The 18987-nt window shown below is 41.7% G+C and overlaps 4 protein-coding genes and 3 non-coding genes across 10 annotated transcripts in view; 4 read left to right on the top strand and 3 right to left on the bottom strand.

The window, feature by feature from the left end:
- The window catches only part of LOC125248609 (gastrula zinc finger protein XlCGF52.1-like), a 244508-nt gene extending 243932 nt beyond the window's left edge, over positions 1–576 (bottom strand). Inside the window, exon 1 of the mRNA XM_048160619.1 lies at positions 377–576. The gene's annotated coding sequence lies outside the window, so the exon portion shown is untranslated. The remainder of the gene's footprint in view (positions 1–376) is intronic.
- Positions 1–18987, bottom strand: part of LOC125248622 (gastrula zinc finger protein XlCGF52.1-like) — a 150071-nt gene that overhangs the window by 64569 nt on the left and 66515 nt on the right. The gene's annotated exons all lie outside the window — the stretch shown is intronic.
- The window catches only part of LOC125248653 (gastrula zinc finger protein XlCGF17.1-like), a 103890-nt gene that overhangs the window by 83088 nt on the left and 1815 nt on the right, over positions 1–18987 (bottom strand). For 2 of the 4 annotated variants that reach the window (XM_048160745.1, XM_048160743.1), the window contains 2 exons: positions 10629–10877; positions 8919–10311 (listed from right to left, as the gene is read on the bottom strand). The exons of 1 other annotated variant lie outside the window; for it this stretch is intronic. In XM_048160745.1, coding sequence (XP_048016702.1) covers positions 9287–10311; positions 10629–10713 — 1110 coding nt within the window. In that variant the 5' untranslated portion in view covers positions 10714–10877 and the 3' untranslated portion in view covers positions 8919–9286. Of the gene's footprint in view, positions 1–8918; positions 10312–10628; positions 10878–18987 lie in introns of those variants that run through there. One more of the 4 variants, XM_048160747.1, reaches the window with a different exon arrangement.
- LOC125249825 lies at positions 3304–3422 on the top strand. Its single transcript, XR_007180678.1, has one exon. It is a non-coding gene; the product is annotated as a 5S ribosomal RNA (ribosomal RNA).
- Positions 4603–4721, top strand: LOC125249814. Its single transcript, XR_007180667.1, has one exon. It is a non-coding gene; the product is annotated as a 5S ribosomal RNA (ribosomal RNA).
- Positions 5898–6016, top strand: LOC125249796. The gene has a single exon (XR_007180648.1). It is a non-coding gene; the product is annotated as a 5S ribosomal RNA (ribosomal RNA).
- On the top strand, positions 11410–16368 carry LOC125248649 (zinc finger and SCAN domain-containing protein 1-like). Its single transcript, XM_048160737.1, has 2 exons — positions 11410–12855; positions 16171–16368. The coding sequence occupies exons 1-2, from the start codon at positions 11737–11739 to the stop codon at positions 16171–16173; spliced, it is 1122 nt and encodes a 373-aa protein (XP_048016694.1). The 5' UTR covers positions 11410–11736; the 3' UTR covers positions 16174–16368.

Genomic DNA, 18987 nt, shown 5'->3' with positions numbered 1-18987 from the left:
ACACTTCTTAAATTAAATGAACATATGTGCATGAATTTAAAAATATGGAGCATTTTGGTAAGATTATTTATGAGTAGCATTTAAAACAGCCTATAGAAAAGTTGCTCATTTTATGGGAATCCAAATTTTATAAGGATGAAACAAGTCACAAGTTAAATTCTTCGATTAATATAAAACAGAAATCTAACAAAAGATAAAATAAATAAATCATACACAATATGTACTGAATAGAGACTATATTTAATTCTCTGTAAACAATGTACATTTAGTTTTACACCTTACCTTAAAAAGGGAACATCTCTTTTTTTTTATGATTTATTTATACACTTTAAACATTACAGAAACATACAAAAAAAAAAAAGGGAACATCTCTGACCTGCAGAATGAAAATATATCCGAAGAAAATATTCCAAATTTGTCCTTCATTCACGATTTTTCAGCGTCGATTTTAGTTTTAATCTTTGAGTTTCAGCACTCGTCTCGTCTCTCACGCTTTCTCGTCTCTCCCTCTATTCTTCTTCTTCTTCTTTTGTTTTTATGGAGGGTTACAGACCATCGTAAAGGTGTATACCGCCAACTACTGTATTGGAGTGTGTAAAATCATGGTTTCATTGATATTTTAAATTCTTCTACCTATACCAGTTTCTTGCAAAAACTTCATTAATGCCTCAACAACTTCATTTTGAGAATTTCCTATACCTAAAATACTTCTTATATTCCATTCTCTCCCTAATTTAATAATACATTCTTTAAATTTTCTTCTTTCTTCCTGAAATTTTCTACATTTTATTAAAACATGTTCTACATTTTCTTTACAATTACATACCTCACATTTATTTTACTCATAAGAAATAACATAATATTAAGTCTTGTGTGTCCTAACCGAAGTCTTGTAAATATTATTTCCTCTTCTATTTTTACTGTTAAATGTTCCAACTTTAATTGATTTCTGAACTCTGTAATATTCCCTTCCTTTATTATCTAAATCCCATATTTTTTTGCCAATTTTTGTCAATATTACTTTTTATTATAGCTTTACCTTCATTTTTTCCAAGAGAAATCTCAATTTTATCAGTAAGATTTAGAGCTCTTTTTGCTAATTTATCAGCTTCCTCATTACCTAAGATTCCTATATGTGCAGGTCTATCCAAAAAAATTGAACATCTATTCTCAATCTTTTCTAAATTTAACGATGTGTAAATTTCTGTTAAAATATCTTCTCTAGTTGTTTTACTAGTAGTAATAGTCTGTAATATTGCTGCTGAGTCTGAATATTTTACCACTCTGTCTGGTTTGTCTTTCTCCACCCATTGTAAACCCAGAGAAACTGCCACTAGTTCAGCTGTATATACAAAAACATGATTGGATATTCTTTTATTGATCTTTACTTTGAATTCTAGAATATCAATACCCACTCCTACATACCCATTACCTGGATCTTTAGATCCATCTGTATAAATTCCTAGATATCAATAATATTTTTGTTCATGTAGTCTTGTATTAAATTACAAATATTTTCCTTTTCATTCTCCAACCATTCCTTTTTCTTTTTAATTGATTCTAAGTTAACCATAGGTCTCTCTTTCTATTGCATTAACAAGAACATTATAACATACACTTACAGTTTCATTCAGTATCAAAGGAAACAACAAAGAGAGAGAGAGAGAGAGAGAGAGAGAGAGGAAAGAAAACTATATAGGTGTTGGGGATTGCCCCACTGAAAGCTGGTGTATATGTTATTGACCGCTGCAGAACTCTGTCATCAGATAGGTTTTAACTTTTTATTACTCAAGAGTGACCATATACACATAGAAGTGTAGGCCTACTTGAGTTAGCTTTCTGAAATAAATAAAATAACAGAATAAATATTCATTTTCTAAATATAATCAACAATTTAACAAATTACAAACTGAATGATAAACAACTTACATAAAGAACTGATATAAATATGACTGATTAATATATCAGCATGAGTCAGCAATATTAAGCTGCAGTGTAATAAAGATTACAAAACCCACAAAATATGAATGATATAGGGAAATTATTAATACAGGCAGTAATAATGGCGACTACAGAATGATATTATCTTACTGAGAAACGTTAAACTTTGAGCAAATAAGTTTAGTAAACATTAACGATATTAGCCGCGAAGCTAGCGGGATAAATCCGCTTGTTAAACAGGATCAAAGTACACACAGAAAGATCGCGAAGCATAAAGGATATAATGAACTAAAGCTAATACTGCTGCAATACAGTGTAAAGATCTTCATTAATAACAATATACATTGAATTAACTTACTGTCATTAACTCTCTTGTGCATTAAACGCTACACTTTAAAGCTAACTTCTATCCACATGTCGGAAATCGTGCGAAATGCGAACGTGTAAATGAAGTAAACCTATTGCATATTGTGTTCCCAAAATGTACCACCGCACATACAGAGATGGAGTAGGTGAGAAGCAGCATTTATTATGTGAACCGAGGTGCTCGGAGACGCTGAAAACACCGTAAGCTGAATGACAGTGTTGCTCTTCACTCAGAAACACGCAGCGCAACAGACTGTTAAGTCGCAGCTATAACCTGTCTGAAGTACAATTATATTATGATTACTTATGCAGTCACATTTAGGATAACAATTTTACAAGCCGTTTAATTGTTAGCTTTTTACCAAAACCACCTGCAGTCTAACTTGGATGATTACGGACAAACTTTAGTTTAGGCATTTTTGTGAGTCAATGGAAGGAAATGGGGCCAATCTACTAATCACAGTTTCAAAAGTATAGCCACATGACATAAACAGTGCTCTTTTTTGTTAAAAGGATTTTAGTATTAAAAAATGACTCACTAAGCTTTTCTGTGTAAAGTTGTCCAGTTTCACAACTTTTAGTTTTACTGTAAAAAAAAAGAAAGAAAGAAAGAAAGAAAGAAAGAAAGAAAGAAAAATAGACAAGGCTGTCAATTCCTATCGATTTGTTCATTTTATTGTTCTAGTTCAGGGTTTCCCCAAATGGGGGTTCATGAGGGAATGCCGGTGGTTTGTGAGTTGATGAAACGCTAATACATAAATGTGAAATCATATGAAATGTGCAGTGCTGCAGAATTAATCGATATTATCTAAAATCGAGACAGCTTTCATTGAAGCGAGAATATTTTTTTAAAATAAATAACTGTATTTATTTAAAGAAGAAAAAAAGTTTAAAAAGACATGAAAACACGTTTCTCTCGCAGCTAAAGGCCGAGCCGTGTAGGGCTGCCGCACCGTTGTGCCTTCTTTAAATAGCTCGCTATCGACTGTAACTCTCGCTTACGGCCATACCACCCTGAGCACGCCCGATCTCGTCCGATCTCGGAAGCTAAGCAGGGTCGGGCCTGGTTAGTACTTGGATGGGAGACCGCCTGGGAATACCAGGTGCTGTAAGCTTTGCTTTATCTACTCATACTTCACCATGGCTCGGCTCTATCCTTTTTAAATTCAATTGCTTCATTCCTTTTCTTTCATTTTGCTTTTTTCTCTGGCTTCTCTCTGCTTTCGCTGTGGCAAAGGACAGCTCATCCTCGTCATTCTTCCTTTCTCCTGCAGGGGGCGATCGACAGACTTTCTCCCTCAGTCTAAGCGACGCAGACCTCTAAAGCGCCTGTTCTTTTGTAACCCTCCACTCCTCAGCTTCAACTACACCAGAGGTTGCCTAACTTTTTTTGTCAGCCGAACCCTGACATTTGTAAATTAATTTTTCAAAATTTAAACCGCACATTCACATGTTCATGGTTTTTTAATGTTTGTAACGGGCACATGATGACATGAAAGCGAAATATCGACTCCCCCCCCCCCCCCCCTTTTTTTTTAGTAGGCTAATTAAATGGTTTTATTTAAATATTATTTATATTTAGGGCTGCGAGCATAGGGCCTCTTGTTGTTGTTGTAAATGACAACTGTCCTGTGAATTAAAATAAAATGAATATTTGATAGGCCTAATTAACAGCCTAATACTTATTTGATATTACGTTGCAAGTTACAATGCTAATATTTATGTCTAAAATTCTTCACTTTCAAACGTTCAGAACTTCGAGCTTAGATTTTGCCGAATACTGGTGAAAGCTAACTTCTATCCACATGTCGGAAATCGTGCGAAATGCGAACGTGTAAATAAAGTAAACCTAGTGCATATTGTGTTCCCAAAATGCACCACCGCACATACAGAGATGGAGTAGGTGAGAAGCAGCATTTATTGTGTGAACTGAGATGCTCGGAGACTCTGAAAACACCGTAAACTGAACGACAGTGTTGCTCTTCACTCAGAAACACGCAGCGCAACAGACTGTTAAGTCGCAGCTATAACCTGTCTGAAGTACAATTATATTATGATTACTTCTGCAGTCACATTAGGATAACAATTTTACAAGCCGTTTAATTGTTAGCTTTTTACCAAAACCACCTGCAGCCGAGAATATTTTTTAAAAATAAATAACTGTATTTATTTAAAGAAGAAAAAAAGTTTAAAAAGTCATAAAAACACGTTTCTCTCGCAGCTAAAGGCAGAGCCGTGTAGGGCTGCCGCACCGTTGTGCCTTCTTTAAATAGCTCGCTATCGACTGTAACTCTCGCTTACGGCCATACCACCCTGAGCACGCCCGATCTCGTCCGATCTCGGAAGCTAAGCAGGGTCGGGCCTGGTTAGTACTTGGATGGGAGACCGCCTGGGAATACCAGGTGCTGTAAGCTTTTGCTTTATCTACTCATACTTCACCATGGCTCGGCTCTATCCTTTTTAAATTCAATTGCTTCATTCCTTTTCTTTCATTTTGCTTTTTTCTCTGGCTTCTCTCTGCTTTCGCTGTGGCAAAGGACAGCTCATCCTCGTCATTCTTCCTTTCTCCTGCAGGGGGCGATCGACAGACTTTCTCCCTCAGTCTAAGCGACGCAGACCTCTAAAGCGCCTGTTCTTTTGTAACCCTCCACTCCTCAGCTTCAACTACACCAGAGGTTGCCTAACTTTTTTTGTCAGCCGAACCCTGACATTTGTAAATTAATTTTTCAAAATTTAAACCGCACATTCACATGTTCATGGTTTTTTAATGTTTGTAACGGGCACATGATGACATGAAAGCGAAATATCGACTCCCCCCCCCCCCTTTTTTTTAGTAGGCTAATTAAATGGTTTTATTTAAATATTATTTATATTTAGGGCTGCGAGCATAGGGCCTCTTGTTGTTGTTGTAAATGACAACTGTCCTGTGAATTAAAATAAAATGAATATTTGATAGGCCTAATTAACAGCCTAATACTTATTTGATATTACGTTGCAAGTTACAATGCTAATATTTATGTCTAAAATTCTTCACTTTCAAACGTTCAGAACTTCGAGCTTAGATTTTGCCGAATACTGGTGAAAGCTAACTTCTATCCACATGTCGGAAATCGTGCGAAATGCGAACGTGTAAATAAAGTAAACCTAGTGCATATTGTGTTCCCAAAATGCACCACCGCACATACAGAGATGGAGTAGGTGAGAAGCAGCATTTATTGTGTGAACTGAGATGCTCGGAGACTCTGAAAACACCGTAAACTGAACGACAGTGTTGCTCTTCACTCAGAAACACGCAGCGCAACAGACTGTTAAGTCGCAGCTATAACCTGTCTGAAGTACAATTATATTATGATTACTTCTGCAGTCACATTAGGATAACAATTTTACAAGCCGTTTAATTGTTAGCTTTTTACCAAAACCACCTGCAGCCGAGAATATTTTTTAAAAATAAATAACTGTATTTATTTAAAGAAGAAAAAAAGTTTAAAAAGTCATGAAAACACGTTTCTCTCGCAGCTAAAGGCAGAGCCGTGTAGGGCTGCCGCACCGTTGTGCCTTCTTTAAATAGCTCGCTATCGACTGTAAATCTCGCTTACGGCCATACCACCCTGAGCACGCCCGATCTCGTCCGATCTCGGAAGCTAAGCAGGGTCGGGCCTGGTTAGTACTTGGATGGGAGACCGCCTGGGAATACCAGGTGCTGTAAGCTTTTGCTTTATCTACTCATACTTCACCATGGCTCGGCTCTATCCTTTTTAAATTCAATTGCTTCATTCCTTTTCTTTCATTTTGCTTTTTTCTCTGGCTTCTCTATGCTTTCGCTGTGGCAAAGGACAGCTCATCCTCGTCATTCTTCCTTTCTCCTGCAGGGGCGATCGACAGACTTTCTCCCTCAGTCTAAGCGACGCAGACCTCTAAAGCGCCTGTTCTTTTGTAACCCTCCACTCCTCAGCTTCAACTACACCAGAGGTTGCCTAACTTTTTTTGTCAGCCGAACCCTGACATTTGTAAATTAATTTTTCAAAATTTAAACCGCACATTCACATGTTCATGGTTTTTTAATGTTTGTAACGGGCACATGATGACATGAAAGAGAAATATCGACCCCCCCCCCCCCCCCTTTTTTTTAAGTAGGCTAATTAAATGGTTTTATTTAAAGATTATTTATATTTAGGGCTGCGAGCATAGGGCCTCTTGTTGTTGTTGTAAATGACAACTGTCCTGTAACGTGTAAATGAAGTGAACCTAGTGCATATTGTGTTCCCAAAATGCACCACCGCACATACAGAGATGGAGTAGGTGAGAAGCAGCATTTATTGTGTGAACCGAGATGCTCGGAGATGCTGAAAACACCGTAAGCTGAACAACAGTGTTGCTCTTCACTCAGAAACACGCAGCGCAACAGACTGTTAAGTCGCAGCTATAACCTGTCTGAAGTACAATTATATTATGATTACTTCTGCAGTCACATTTAGGATAACAATTTTACAAGCCGTTTAATTGTTAGCTTTTTACCAAAACCACCTGCAGCCCCCCCCATTTGGGACATGCTGAACTAAACCAATGAAATGAAACCAATGAAAACAGTTTCACCTTACACTGGGCTACCTACATATTTGTCATGAGTTTGTTGTCAATGAACTATAGGCCTACTTTATGAATTAAATGGTGTGATGTAGGCCTACGGATTCCTGAGGGAACAACTTGGATGATTACGGACAAACTTTAGTTTACAGACATTTTCTGTGTGAGTCAATGGAAGGAAATGGGGCCAATCTACTAATCACAGTTTCAAAAGTATAGCCACATGACATAAACAGTGCTCTTTTTTGTTAAAAGGATTTTAGTATTAAAAAATGAATCACTAAGCATTTCTGTGTAAAGTTGTCCAGTTTCACAACTTTTAGTTTTACTGTAAAAAAAGAAGAAAAAAAAAGAAAGAAAGAAAGAAAGAAAGAAAAAGAAAAATAGACAAGGCTGTCAATTCCTATCGATTTGTTCATTTTATTGTTCTAGTTCAGGGTTTCCCAAATGGGGTTTCATGAGGGAATGCCGGTGGTTTGTGAGTTGATGAAACGCTAATACATAAATGTGAAATCATATTAAATGTGCAGTGCTGCAGAATTAATCGATATTATCTAAAATCGAGACAGATACACGCAGGAAACACTTCACTACGTTACTTATGTAAGTCATAATTAAAACGTCACACACATAATGAACTTAAACTTAAAAGGAGAGAATTCACAACAATAGCTAGATGTCACGTTTCTGGGGCTGCATTCAGTAAATCACATCTCCGCACTGTTTTGAAGCAAACACAATATCATAATTAACAAAACCCAGTAATAATAATAATAATAATAATAATAATAATATATGGATTCAACATTCTATTCACCTTCACTCGATTACAGTTACAGTGTTTTTCTACATGTCTCCATTCTTTATAATGGAGTTATCTATTAAATTTATTTAAGTTTGATCAACTCAATTTAGTTAGATTTGGGAAAGGGGAGCGGCTTCTGCTCACGTGCGAGACACACTCAGACAACACACTCAGTGTGATCGACGCCATCTTCTCCTGCTGGTGGAAGGACTGTTACGGCAGATTCTCTTGCTTTAGGATATTCATTGTTGTCAAGTATTAGTTTTTATGTTGGTATCAAGGAATGTGTATGTAACACAGTTCGTATATACGGGAAGAAGGAGGCGGGAACCGGCGAACATTCAACATAACTTTAATTCAAAATAAACAAAGAACAAAATGAAAGTAATGCCGGCAGACCCTCGCGGACGTCTGCCGGCCACACAAACGTAATAAAACATAAAATAATATCCAGGCCTGGTCCTCTCGCAGCCTCTCGTGGTCTTCACACTCCCGCTCTGCCCGAACTCCACAGCACCGCGATCCCCCTCAGCAGTGAGGGCTCATCGACAGCATGTCCCTCCTTTCTCCCGGGTTTCGGGCTTGAAATCGACCTGTCATTAACTGAATGGTGGCTTGTGAAGACTCAACAATGCGAAGAAATCAAATGGTAGTAACACAAATTGACATATGGCTAGCAAGAGTTTTGAGTCTAATATATTTTCTGTGGCATTCATGACATTTTATAACCTTGCAAAGCCCATATTCAAATGCAGAGAAATGGTGGACAATGTACAACTCGCTGAGGGCAGAAGCTATGGTAATGGAGGACTTTCAGTCGGTGGTTGTGGGAGGGGCCTGAGCTGTGTGACGTCTCACTTTGTCTACTTAAATTTCGGGGGGAAATATTTTTGCAGTGTTTCGTCAGCAGAAAAAAAAAAAAAAAAAACATTAAATTAAGTAACAGTACAACCCACTTAAGAGATGTATGTCTATCCCTCACAGCCTCGCTTTCATTCCCGTTAAAAATAACCAAAGATGGCACTGCTGTGAATAAGGTTGTTTTTTTTTTAAATACTACTTTACAAGCAATGTGTTTGTGAATGTAAAAGGTCTGCAAAGTTGTATAGATTGGTGTGCATGACAAATAAAATTATTGTCTCCTAAAAGAAAGAATGGATTTTGAACTACTGTAACAAGTTGTCAGCAATTCCGGTCTCAATGTAACAAATTAAAAAACAAATTATATTTAGTTTTTTTATTTCAAAAAGGTACAGTGTACATTAATGAACATTCATGATTCCCATTGTCATATTAGGCATAAAAACTAGAGGAAAGAAAAAAACAGAAAAAACAACAACAATAGTAATACAAACAGAAATTGCAAACAACTAAAATTCAGTTAAACAACATGTTGTAACCGGGGTTCGAGTCCCGGCTCGTGGACCTTTCCACAACCTTTCTAAACTTATTCTCTGTGTTCATTAAATAGAAATAACATCTTTATCTCCTTTGGTCTATTTCATTTCTCATAACTATCAAAAGACAATTTAATGACACTGTAAGAGTTGACTGTTGAGTGAAAAAAACTCATATTTTATCTCACAGTATTTACTGTTTGGCATGAAACAAAATGCAACATTTTTTTACATGATCATGAAGGCTTCGTAAATGTTTGAAACTCTTGCCACAGTCAGTACAGTAGTACGGCTTCTCTCCAGTATGAACTCGCTCATGTTCTATTAGGGTTCCAGACTGAATGAAACTCTTGTCACAATATGAGCACTTGTAAGGTTTTTCTCCAGTATGAATTCTTTGGTGCCGTTTCAGATCACTAGTTGTAATAAAGCTCTTCCCACAGTCACAACACACATGATCTCTCACTCCATCATGTGTTTTCTGGTGCAGATTAAAACTCTTTAGCCTTGAAAAACTCTTTCCACAGAGAGAACACACATAAGGTCTCTCATCTGAATGAACTTTCAGGTGTTGTCTTAGATTTGCTGATGAAATAAAATCTTTACCACATTGATCACAGTGAAATGGTTTTTCTCCAGAGTGATGGAGCAGATGAATTCTCAAACATGCTGCATCTCTGAAACTCTTCTCACACTGAGTACAGTGGTACGGCTTCTCTCCAGTATGAAGTCGTTCGTGTAATTTCAGTGATCTCAACCAACTGAAACTCTTGTCACAATATGAGCACTTGTAAGGTTTTTCTCCAGTATGAATTCTTTGGTGCTGTTTTAGTTGACTAGATGTAGTAAAGCTCTTCCCACAGTCACAACACACACGATCTTTACCTTCATCATGTGTTTTCTGGTGAAGTTTAAAATCACGCATCCATGAAAAACTCTTTCCACAGAGAGAACACACATAAGGCTTCTTATCTGAATGAACATCCAGGTGATAACTGAGATCTGATGCATGAGAAAATCTCTTTCCACACTGAGTGCATGTATATTTTTCTCCAGTGTGAATTCTTATATGCGTCTTAAAATTTCCTTTATGTGTGAAACTCTTTCCACACTGTGAGCAGGTGTGCAGCTTTTTGGCTTTTGTTCCTTGAGTTTTGATGTCACAGTCTTTCTTTACTTCGTTTAGTTTGTGTCTTTGCTCTTTCACTTTCATCTGGTCTAAAATAAACATATTAAGCTGTTAGAATCAGTTCAATGAGGTTAAATGTGAAAAATAAAAATACTTAGCAGAAATCAAGACTATAAAAACAAAACTATCTGTGTATCGAGTATCTTTGTTGTGCAACGGTCAGTTCTGTAATTCATTTGTTAATATGTTTAAAACTGATATATTATTATGATTTACAATGTTATATGCATAATATTATATGCAAGATTATGATCATTTAGATGCATTTCTCTATCATTTTTCATACATATATATATTGCTTATTATTTCACAGTCACCAAAGCAAGAATCAAAAATGGACACCAACCTATTTGTTCCTCGGTTTCTTCATGTTTTATTCTGGATGGTTCTGAAATACTCATGTCTTCAATCTCCTCTTTAATAAACTCCATCTTTAACAGTCACACAGATTTCAGCTGCTACACCTGGAGTTTGTCCTTCTCTTGTAGGATGATGTGAATATTCCCAGTATTTATTGGTGAATTGTTGTGGGAGGAGCTTCACTGCAGGTGTGAACTGTGATCACTGTGTGATACTGACGCCCACAGGACCAGATCTGGAAAAATCAAAGAGAAGTTACAGAATTTACACTGGATTACTTTAACAGCAAACATATATGGTGCCTTTGGGGTCAAGTGTACTATAAGTGTTATCTTAATAATTTTTTATAATACAGAGATTAAAAGCACATGTTAGTTCATATTTCATGGTGTCTCAATATAGCACAGTTGAGTACACTTAGATGTTCTAAAGAGTACTAAAAAATAATTTTTAGTATATATTTACTAAGAATTTTTACTGTTTATATGACAGAACATATGATGCAGGCAGGGCTGTAGCTAGAGGATTGGGGGCCCCCTGAAAAAATATTGATGTGGGCCCCCATCACCCTCCGCCTACATGATATATTGTACAATATATGAGCATGAAGGCCTATATGCAATCTAATATGGGTTTCTTACAAAATAACAATCAGAAAACAAATAAATGTAAATAAAGGTTTTTACTGAACATCAAAAGCAAAATTGTGGCGAGGGGGGCGTGGTTCAGCGAAGTCTGCAGCGGGAGAGAGAGGCAGGAGACGAGCGGTTGAGTGAGTGGGTTAAATGCAAATGACGAACACCTGTTTCTTGTTTCAGTAATTGGCGTGGAGAGAGTATATAACGCCAGGAGAAACAGGAGTGGCTGAGAGAGAGAAGGACTACTGACTGCTTACCCCCTGGATGCTGGAATTGTTGGCTGGAGTTGCTTATGTTATATTGGACCGTTTTGTGCCTGTCTGCACACCTGTTTTGTTATTTTTGAAAACCAAATAAAGCAGTCAGTAGTCAAGCTGACCCTGTCCTCTTCCTTCCTGACATTGAACTTTGTTACACTGGTGCCGAAACCCGGGAAGGGAGAGGAAAGCCGCCGCCATGCAATCGTCCTCCGGAATGCCATTTGCGGAGATTATCAGCAGCCTCGCGGGCCTACAACAGGAACAACATCAGGCCCTGCTGGACTTGCGGAGAGATCAGGAAAGATCTTTTCAAGTCATCGTCCAAGCCCAGCAGGAGGACCGCGAGAGGTTCCGGAGCTGGATTGACCGGGAGGTTCGACCGGAAGCCACGGAACATCGCGCTGTGCCCGCCCACCTGCCATTCAACAAAATGGGATCTGCGGACGACCCGGAGGCATTCCTGGACCTTTTTGAAAAGACGGCCGAGCTGTCAGGCTGGCCGCGGGACCAGTGGCCGATGCGCCTGGTCCCGCTGCTCTCCGGGGAGTCCCAGATAGCGGCACAGCAGCTTCCGGTCCAGAATCTCCTGGTCTTCGACGACCTGAAGAGGGCCATCCTCCAGCGGGTCGGCCGGAGCCCTGAGGAACACCGACAGCGTTTCCGCTCGCTCGAGCTGGCTGAGTCCGGCCGACCCTTCGTGATGGCCCAACAGCTCCGGGACTCCTGCCGCAAATGGCTGTTGGCTGAGGGAAGCGACGTGGAGAAGATCGTCGATCGAGTGGTGCTGGAGCAGTTTATCACTCGGCTACCGAAGAAGACAGCCGAGTGGGTCCAGTGCCACCGCCCCACGTCGCTGGACTCGGCCATCCATCTCGCGGAGGACCATATGGTGGCGTGCCCCGGGGTCGGCGAACCCCTCCCATCTGCTTCTCTCTCTCCCTCTCCATCTTCTGTCCCTCTCTCTCATCCTGTCCCTTTACCCAGGTCACGGCCGCCTGGATATCCGCGTGTCCCGCCCCGGGGGCGGGGCGGGTTTGACCAGAGCCAGTCCGGGACTCCACGTGCCCCGCCCAGGAGGGCGGGACTGGTTTCCACGGGACGGGATCCCACTCCTGTTTCTCCGCTTTCTCCACGCCAATCATTTACCCCACCCCCTGCCACTGGGGCGGCGGGGAGGTCTGGGCCGGCCTGTTGGCGTTGCGGGGACCCGGAGCATTTCATAGATAAATGCCCGGTGATGGAGGTTGGGACAATGGTTCGGGTCCCGGACGCCCCGCAGGCTGCCCCCGGTCAAGCTGGCTGGTACCAAATACCTGTGAGTATCAAGGGGGGTACCTATCAGGCTTTGGTGGATTCAGGATGTAACCAAACCTCGATCCATCAAAGCCTGATTTCATCCGGGGCATTGGATACAAGCCGCGTGGTTAAGGTGCGGTGTGTGCACGGGGATATAATGGAATATCCTGTAGTGTCAGTCATTATCCAATTCCGGGGACAAAAACATAGTGTTGAGGTGGCAGTTAATTCGCACCTCCGGCATCCGTTAATTCTGGGAACAAATTGGCCAGCATTTTCTGAATTATTGGGTTATTTATGCACGGATGCCTCTTGGGGGAAAAATGCGGTGGATGTGGAGGCGCGGGTGCAGGCGGGAGAGACTGATCGGGGACCACTGAGTGCTGCTTCAGGGGAACAGAGTGAAATCGAGAGAATAATTCTCTCGGAGCGCGATGATTTTCCCCTGGAGCAGTCTCAGGATGAGACGTTGAAACGTGCATTTGAACAGGTCCAAGTCATCGACGGTCAGCCTCTCCAGCCTGGACGCGCGCTTACCTATCCATATTTTGCAGTTGTGAAAAATAGGTTGTATCGGGTGACCCAAGATACCCAGACAAAAGAAGATACAACCCAGTTGTTAGTTCCAAAGAGCCGCCGGGAAATGCTTTTTCAGGCGGCTCATTCTAATCCTATGGCTGGACACTTAGGACAGGCAACAACACTAAATCGCCTCATGACCCGATTTTTTTGGCCGGGCATTCATGAGAATGTGCGCAGGTGGTGCGCGTCTTGTCGTGAATGTCAGCTGGTGAATCCACCGGCCACCCCAAAAGCGCCTTTGCGCCCACTTCCATTAATGCAGGTCCCCTTCGAGAGAATTGGTATGGACCTCATCGGGCCATTAGAGCGATCATCTAGAGGACATCGCTTTGCATTAGTCATTGTGGATTATGCAACACGATATCCTGAAGCAGTGGCTCTCCGCAGCATTTCTGCTAAGAGTGTTGCGGACGCACTGTTCAGTTTAATCTCCCGGGTGGGGATTCCAAAAGAAATCCTCACCGATCAAGGCACGGCGTTTATGTCACGTACGTTACGCGAACTTTATGAATTATTGGGCATTAAAACGATCCGTACCAGCGTCTTTCACCCACAAACGGACGGGCTGGTCGAACGTTTTAATCGCACGCTTAAAACCATGATTCGTAAATTCGTTCAGGAGGACGCCAAAAATTGGGATAAATGGTTAGAACCCCTGTTGTTCGCTGTGCGAGAGGTCCCGCAAGCCTCCACGGGGTTTTCCCCCTTCGAGCTTCTCTATGGACGCCAGCCCCGCGGGGTTTTGGATGTTCTAAGAGAAACTTGGGAGGACGGACCATCTCAAAGTAAGAACGAAATTCAGTATGTCATGGACTTGAGAACAAAACTTCACACTTTGGGGCGGCTGTCAACGGAGAATTTGTTACAAGCCCAGGACAAACAGAGCCGGCTGTATAACAGGGGGACTAATTTACGAAAATTTACACCGGGAGAGAAAGTGCTTGTATTGCTCCCTACGTCAAGCTCTAAATTATTGGCAAAGTGGCAAGGACCATTTGAGGTCACACGGCAAATCGGAGATCTCGATTATGAGGTAATACGGTCTGATAGGAGGGGGGCACGTCAGATATATCACCTCAATCTCCTCAAAAAATGGAATGAGGCAGAGGCAGTGATGCTGGCGATGGTGATTGGTGGAGAGGATGATCTTGGGCCAGAGGCGATTTCCAAACCTCAATCTCTTGCGCTGGCTCCGGGAGGAGATCATCTCTCGCCCTCCCAGCTCACTGATCTCACTAAATTACAAGCAGAATTTGCGGACGTGTTCTCCCCCCTACCGGGCCGTACTAATCTGATTCAGCACCATATCGAGACAGAGCCGGGCGTGGTAGTTCGCAGCCGGCCGTATCGCTTGCCTGAGCACAAGAAAAAAGTGGTTCAGACAGAATTAGAGGCAATGCTTGACATGGGGGTAATAGAAGAATCCAGCAGTAACTGGGCGAGCCCGATAGTTTTAGTTCCTAAGACGGACGGCTCGGTTCGGTTCTGTGTGGATTATCGCAAGGTGAATGCTGTGTCGAAATTCGACGCGTATCCAATGCCACGGGTGGACGAACTGCTTGATCGGCTCGGTACAGCTCGTTTTTATTCGACACTGGACTTAACAAAGGGATATTGGCAGATCCCCTTGTCGCCGTTATCTAAAGAAAAAACAGCTTTCACAACGCCGTTCGGATTACACCAATTTGTCACTCTTCCGTTCGGGCTGTTCGGGGCACCGGCTACCTTTCAGCGTCTCATGGATAGGATTCTACGGCCCCATGCTGCGTATGCTGCAGCCTATTTAGATGACATAATTATATTTAGTCATGACTGGCAGCGGCATATGCAGCATTTAAGGGCCGTCCTGAGATCGCTGAGAGGAGCTGGGCTCACGGCCAACCCGAAGAAGTGTGCAATTGGGCGTGTGGAAGTAAGATATCTGGGCTTCCACTTGGGACATGGACAGGTGCGTCCCCAAATTGATAAGACTGCAGCAGTTGCGACCTGTCCGCGCCCCAAGACCAAAAAGGAGGTGAGACAGTTCCTGGGGCTGGCGGGATATTATAGGAGATTTGTTCCTAATTATTCGGACCTCACCAGCCCTTTGACTGATCTCACTAAAAAGGAGGCGCCAGATACGGTCCAGTGGACGGAGCCGTGCCAGCAGGCCTTTACCCAAGTGAAGGCTGCTTTATGTGGCGGGCCGCTATTACACTCTCCTGATTTTTCTCTCCCATTTCTGTTGCAGACAGACGCGTCGGACAGGGGGCTGGGTGCGGTCCTGTCCCAGGAGATAGAGGGGGAGGAGCGGCCGGTGCTGTACATTAGTCGGAAGCTCTCAAAGAGAGAGACTAAGTACAGCACCATAGAAAAGGAGTGTCTTGCCATCAGGTGGGCCGTCCTCACCCTCCGATATTATCTCCTGGGACGGGAATTCACCCTCTGTTCGGACCACGCTCCCCTGCAGTGGCTCCACCGCATGAAGGATACCAACGCGCGGATCACTCGTTGGTATCTAGCTTTACAGCCTTTTAAGTTCAAGGTGGTCCACAGGCCGGGTGTTCAGATGGCTGTGGCCGATTTCCTCTCCAGAAATGGGGGGGGGGGGGGGGCTGCAGGCCGGATGGCTCCCCGGCCTGAGTCGGGCGGTGGGGGTATGTGGCGAGGGGGGCGTGGTTCAGCGAAGTCTGCAGCGGGAGAGAGAGGCAGGAGACGAGCGGTTGAGTGAGTGGGTTAAATGCAAATGACGAACACCTGTTTCTTGTTTCAGTAATTGGCGTGGAGAGAGTATATAACGCCAGGAGAAACAGGAGTGGCTGAGAGAGAGAAGGACTACTGACTGCTTACCCCCTGGATGCTGGAATTGTTGGCTGGAGTTGCTTATGTTATATTGGACCGTTTTGTGCCTGTCTGCACACCTGTTTTGTTATTTTTGAAAACCAAATAAAGCAGTCAGTAGTCAAGCTGACCCTGTCCTCTTCCTTCCTGACATTGAACTTTGTTACAAAAATATTAACATGTATAAAAACAAACAGAGAGCAAACACTAAAACAAATTTCAGTCAGAAATGAACTTTGAAATAACTATGAAAATTATACAAATGATTATATTATATCGGTTTGAATGATCTTTAACCTTTCATGACCTTACGTCACTTCACCTAGGATGAACCAAAATCCCATTGTCTGACCTTTTTGTTGGCAAAGTCACTTATGATGTCTTTGAAGTCTAGCTGTCTGCTTAGCTGGCTTTCAATTGAAAGTCGGGCAAGGCTATTAAACCTCTCTTGAGTTTGTGTAGACCTGAGATAGTTTTTTGACAAGCTTCAACTTGCTGAAAGCTCTTTCTGCACCAGAAACAGAGACTGGTAGAGTGCAGAAGATGCGCACTGCAACGCACACCTCCCCAAAAATGCTCTGGAGCTGCATCCTGTAGATTGAATTCAGCAGGTCGAGAGGAGACTGACAGTGTACAAATGTGGCATTATACACAGATTTGAGATGCCTCACTTCATTCTCAAACCCTGCTGTAAGATCCTGTGTATATTTGCTCACTAATGAGTGGCAAGCTGGGTGAATCTGATCTTCTGTCAAGTCTTTTAACTGTAAGATTGCAAAAAACTCTTCACATATCTTTGCAGTGGTTTGGAAACGGATATCCAACGCAGAGATTATATTATCCAATGCCACAAAAAACACATTGTTTCGAAACCGAATTTCTTCCGTCACTAGTTGGTTGGCATCCTCTGAACTCTGACTCTCATCTGCAAACTGCTTTCTTCTTCTTTTGTGGCTGATTGGAAACCCCTTGGGTACATCCATAGCTTCTGCAATGTGGGAAGCTTCTGCAAAAAGATTATCCCATGAGTTACGCAAAACTTCCATCTCCTCTTTCAGTGCCTTTATGTTGTCTATTTCAACTTCGATTGAAATTTTCCCTGATTGCAGAATTAGGTTTCTGTCTTCAATGGACTGCAGGATTTTCTTCCATACAGTGAGAAGAACTATGGCTTTGAAGGACATGAAGTACTGTTTTAGACCACTGGCCTCTGACCTAGCTTCATTGGTTAAACTGCACTTAGCTAGGATGGTGTCCAGAGATTCTATAATTGATGGCAAGTGGTTTGCAACAGGTTTAACAGCAGCTATGCGTGCACTCCACCTGGTCTCTGATAAGCGATGAAGGGAGCAGCCAGTCTGACTTTTAAGGATTGCCCACCGCTCGGGACTTGCACTAAAGAGATTGTATAAGCGGTTCAAACAGCCAAAAAATGTGGAAACCTCAGGACATGACTCTGCTGCTTGTACACCAACAAGATTCAGAGAGTGTGAGGCACAGGGTGAATATGTGGCAAGAGGGTTTATTTTCTTTATTTCAGCCTGAACCCCTTTTACTTTGCCGGACATGTTTGCCCCATTGTCAAACCCTTGTCCCCTGCAATCTGAAATATCAATGGAATGTTCCTCCAAAGTCTTCAATATCATTTCTGATATTTCCCGGCCAGTCTTACCATTGAAAGCTTTGAACTGTAAAAAACGCTCAATTATCTCCCACTGATCGTTCTCCTTGTTTGCAACATATCTTAACAGAATCACATTTTGTTCCATATGAGAAATATCAGGAGTTGCATCACAAATCACAGAATAATAAATTGCGCGCTCCCTTTCCTTCAATATTTCTTTCAAGACCTTATCTCCACAGAGCTCGATAAATTCATTTTGTGATTCTGGGCAAGGTAATGTGTCATTCTTGCACCTGACTTCTTCTCTGACACTTTTTGCAAATGGTCACTGAGTAGAGGATCATAATGAGCCAACAGCTCTAATGTGCCAAGGAAGTTACCATTGCGAACATCACCTAAATTGTCTGTGGTCCCTCTGAATGGTAAGTTTCTTGATGCCAAAAAAAGTGTGACATCTAATATTCTTTCAAGAATTGCTTTGTTTCTTTCAACTTCCATCTGTATTTGTTTTTGCAAGCTGCTATCTATTCCTTTTGCTTCTATCAAAGAATACTTCAGATTTTTCCACTTAAGGTAGCATGCTTTGTGTGCCTTACTTGCTTCATGGTCAGGGAATTTGTTGTACATTCTCCGCCATTTTAGATCTGCTGTTTTGTACCCTTCTTTAGAGTTTAGTGCACTAGTTGATGTCTTTTTAATAAAGATAATTTGGCACTGCATAATATATTTTAAAGCAAATAAATATATATTTTAAAGCAAATAAATGTAGCCATCCAAGAGGAGTGTTGTATGCGTGTTTTCTCTAATGTGCTTAAATACGTCATCAACAGACAGGTGGGTAGCATAATGTCACTTTTATATGTATAAGCGTACAATATGCTTGTGCTTGTGATATGCGTCGTGACCTGTGTCCAGTTTTGAGCGCCGGTAATGAAACAAATGACAGCACCCACCCGGCAGCGGTAGACACTTTTCCCACGAAAGTAAATCGGGCAGCGAAATGACAATAGGCTACACTAACCTGTCGTAAAGAATGTCTTGATCGACTGGGATACAGCAGCTCTTCTGGCCTCCCTCTCTTTCTTTTCATGGCGTTTCTGGTACCCTGATTTATGTTTTCGTTTC

Source organism: Megalobrama amblycephala, linkage group LG16 (assembly GCF_018812025.1).
Source record: "Megalobrama amblycephala isolate DHTTF-2021 linkage group LG16, ASM1881202v1, whole genome shotgun sequence".
Classification (NCBI taxonomy): Eukaryota; Metazoa; Chordata; class Actinopteri; order Cypriniformes; family Xenocyprididae; genus Megalobrama; species Megalobrama amblycephala.
This window is presented reverse-complemented; position numbering and strand designations above follow the sequence as displayed.

Excerpts from the sequence above, each read along its gene's own strand:
- LOC125248649 (XM_048160737.1), top strand. The coding sequence starts at position 11,737 with ATGCAATCGTCCTCCGGAATGCCATTTGCGGAGATTATCAGCAGCCTC.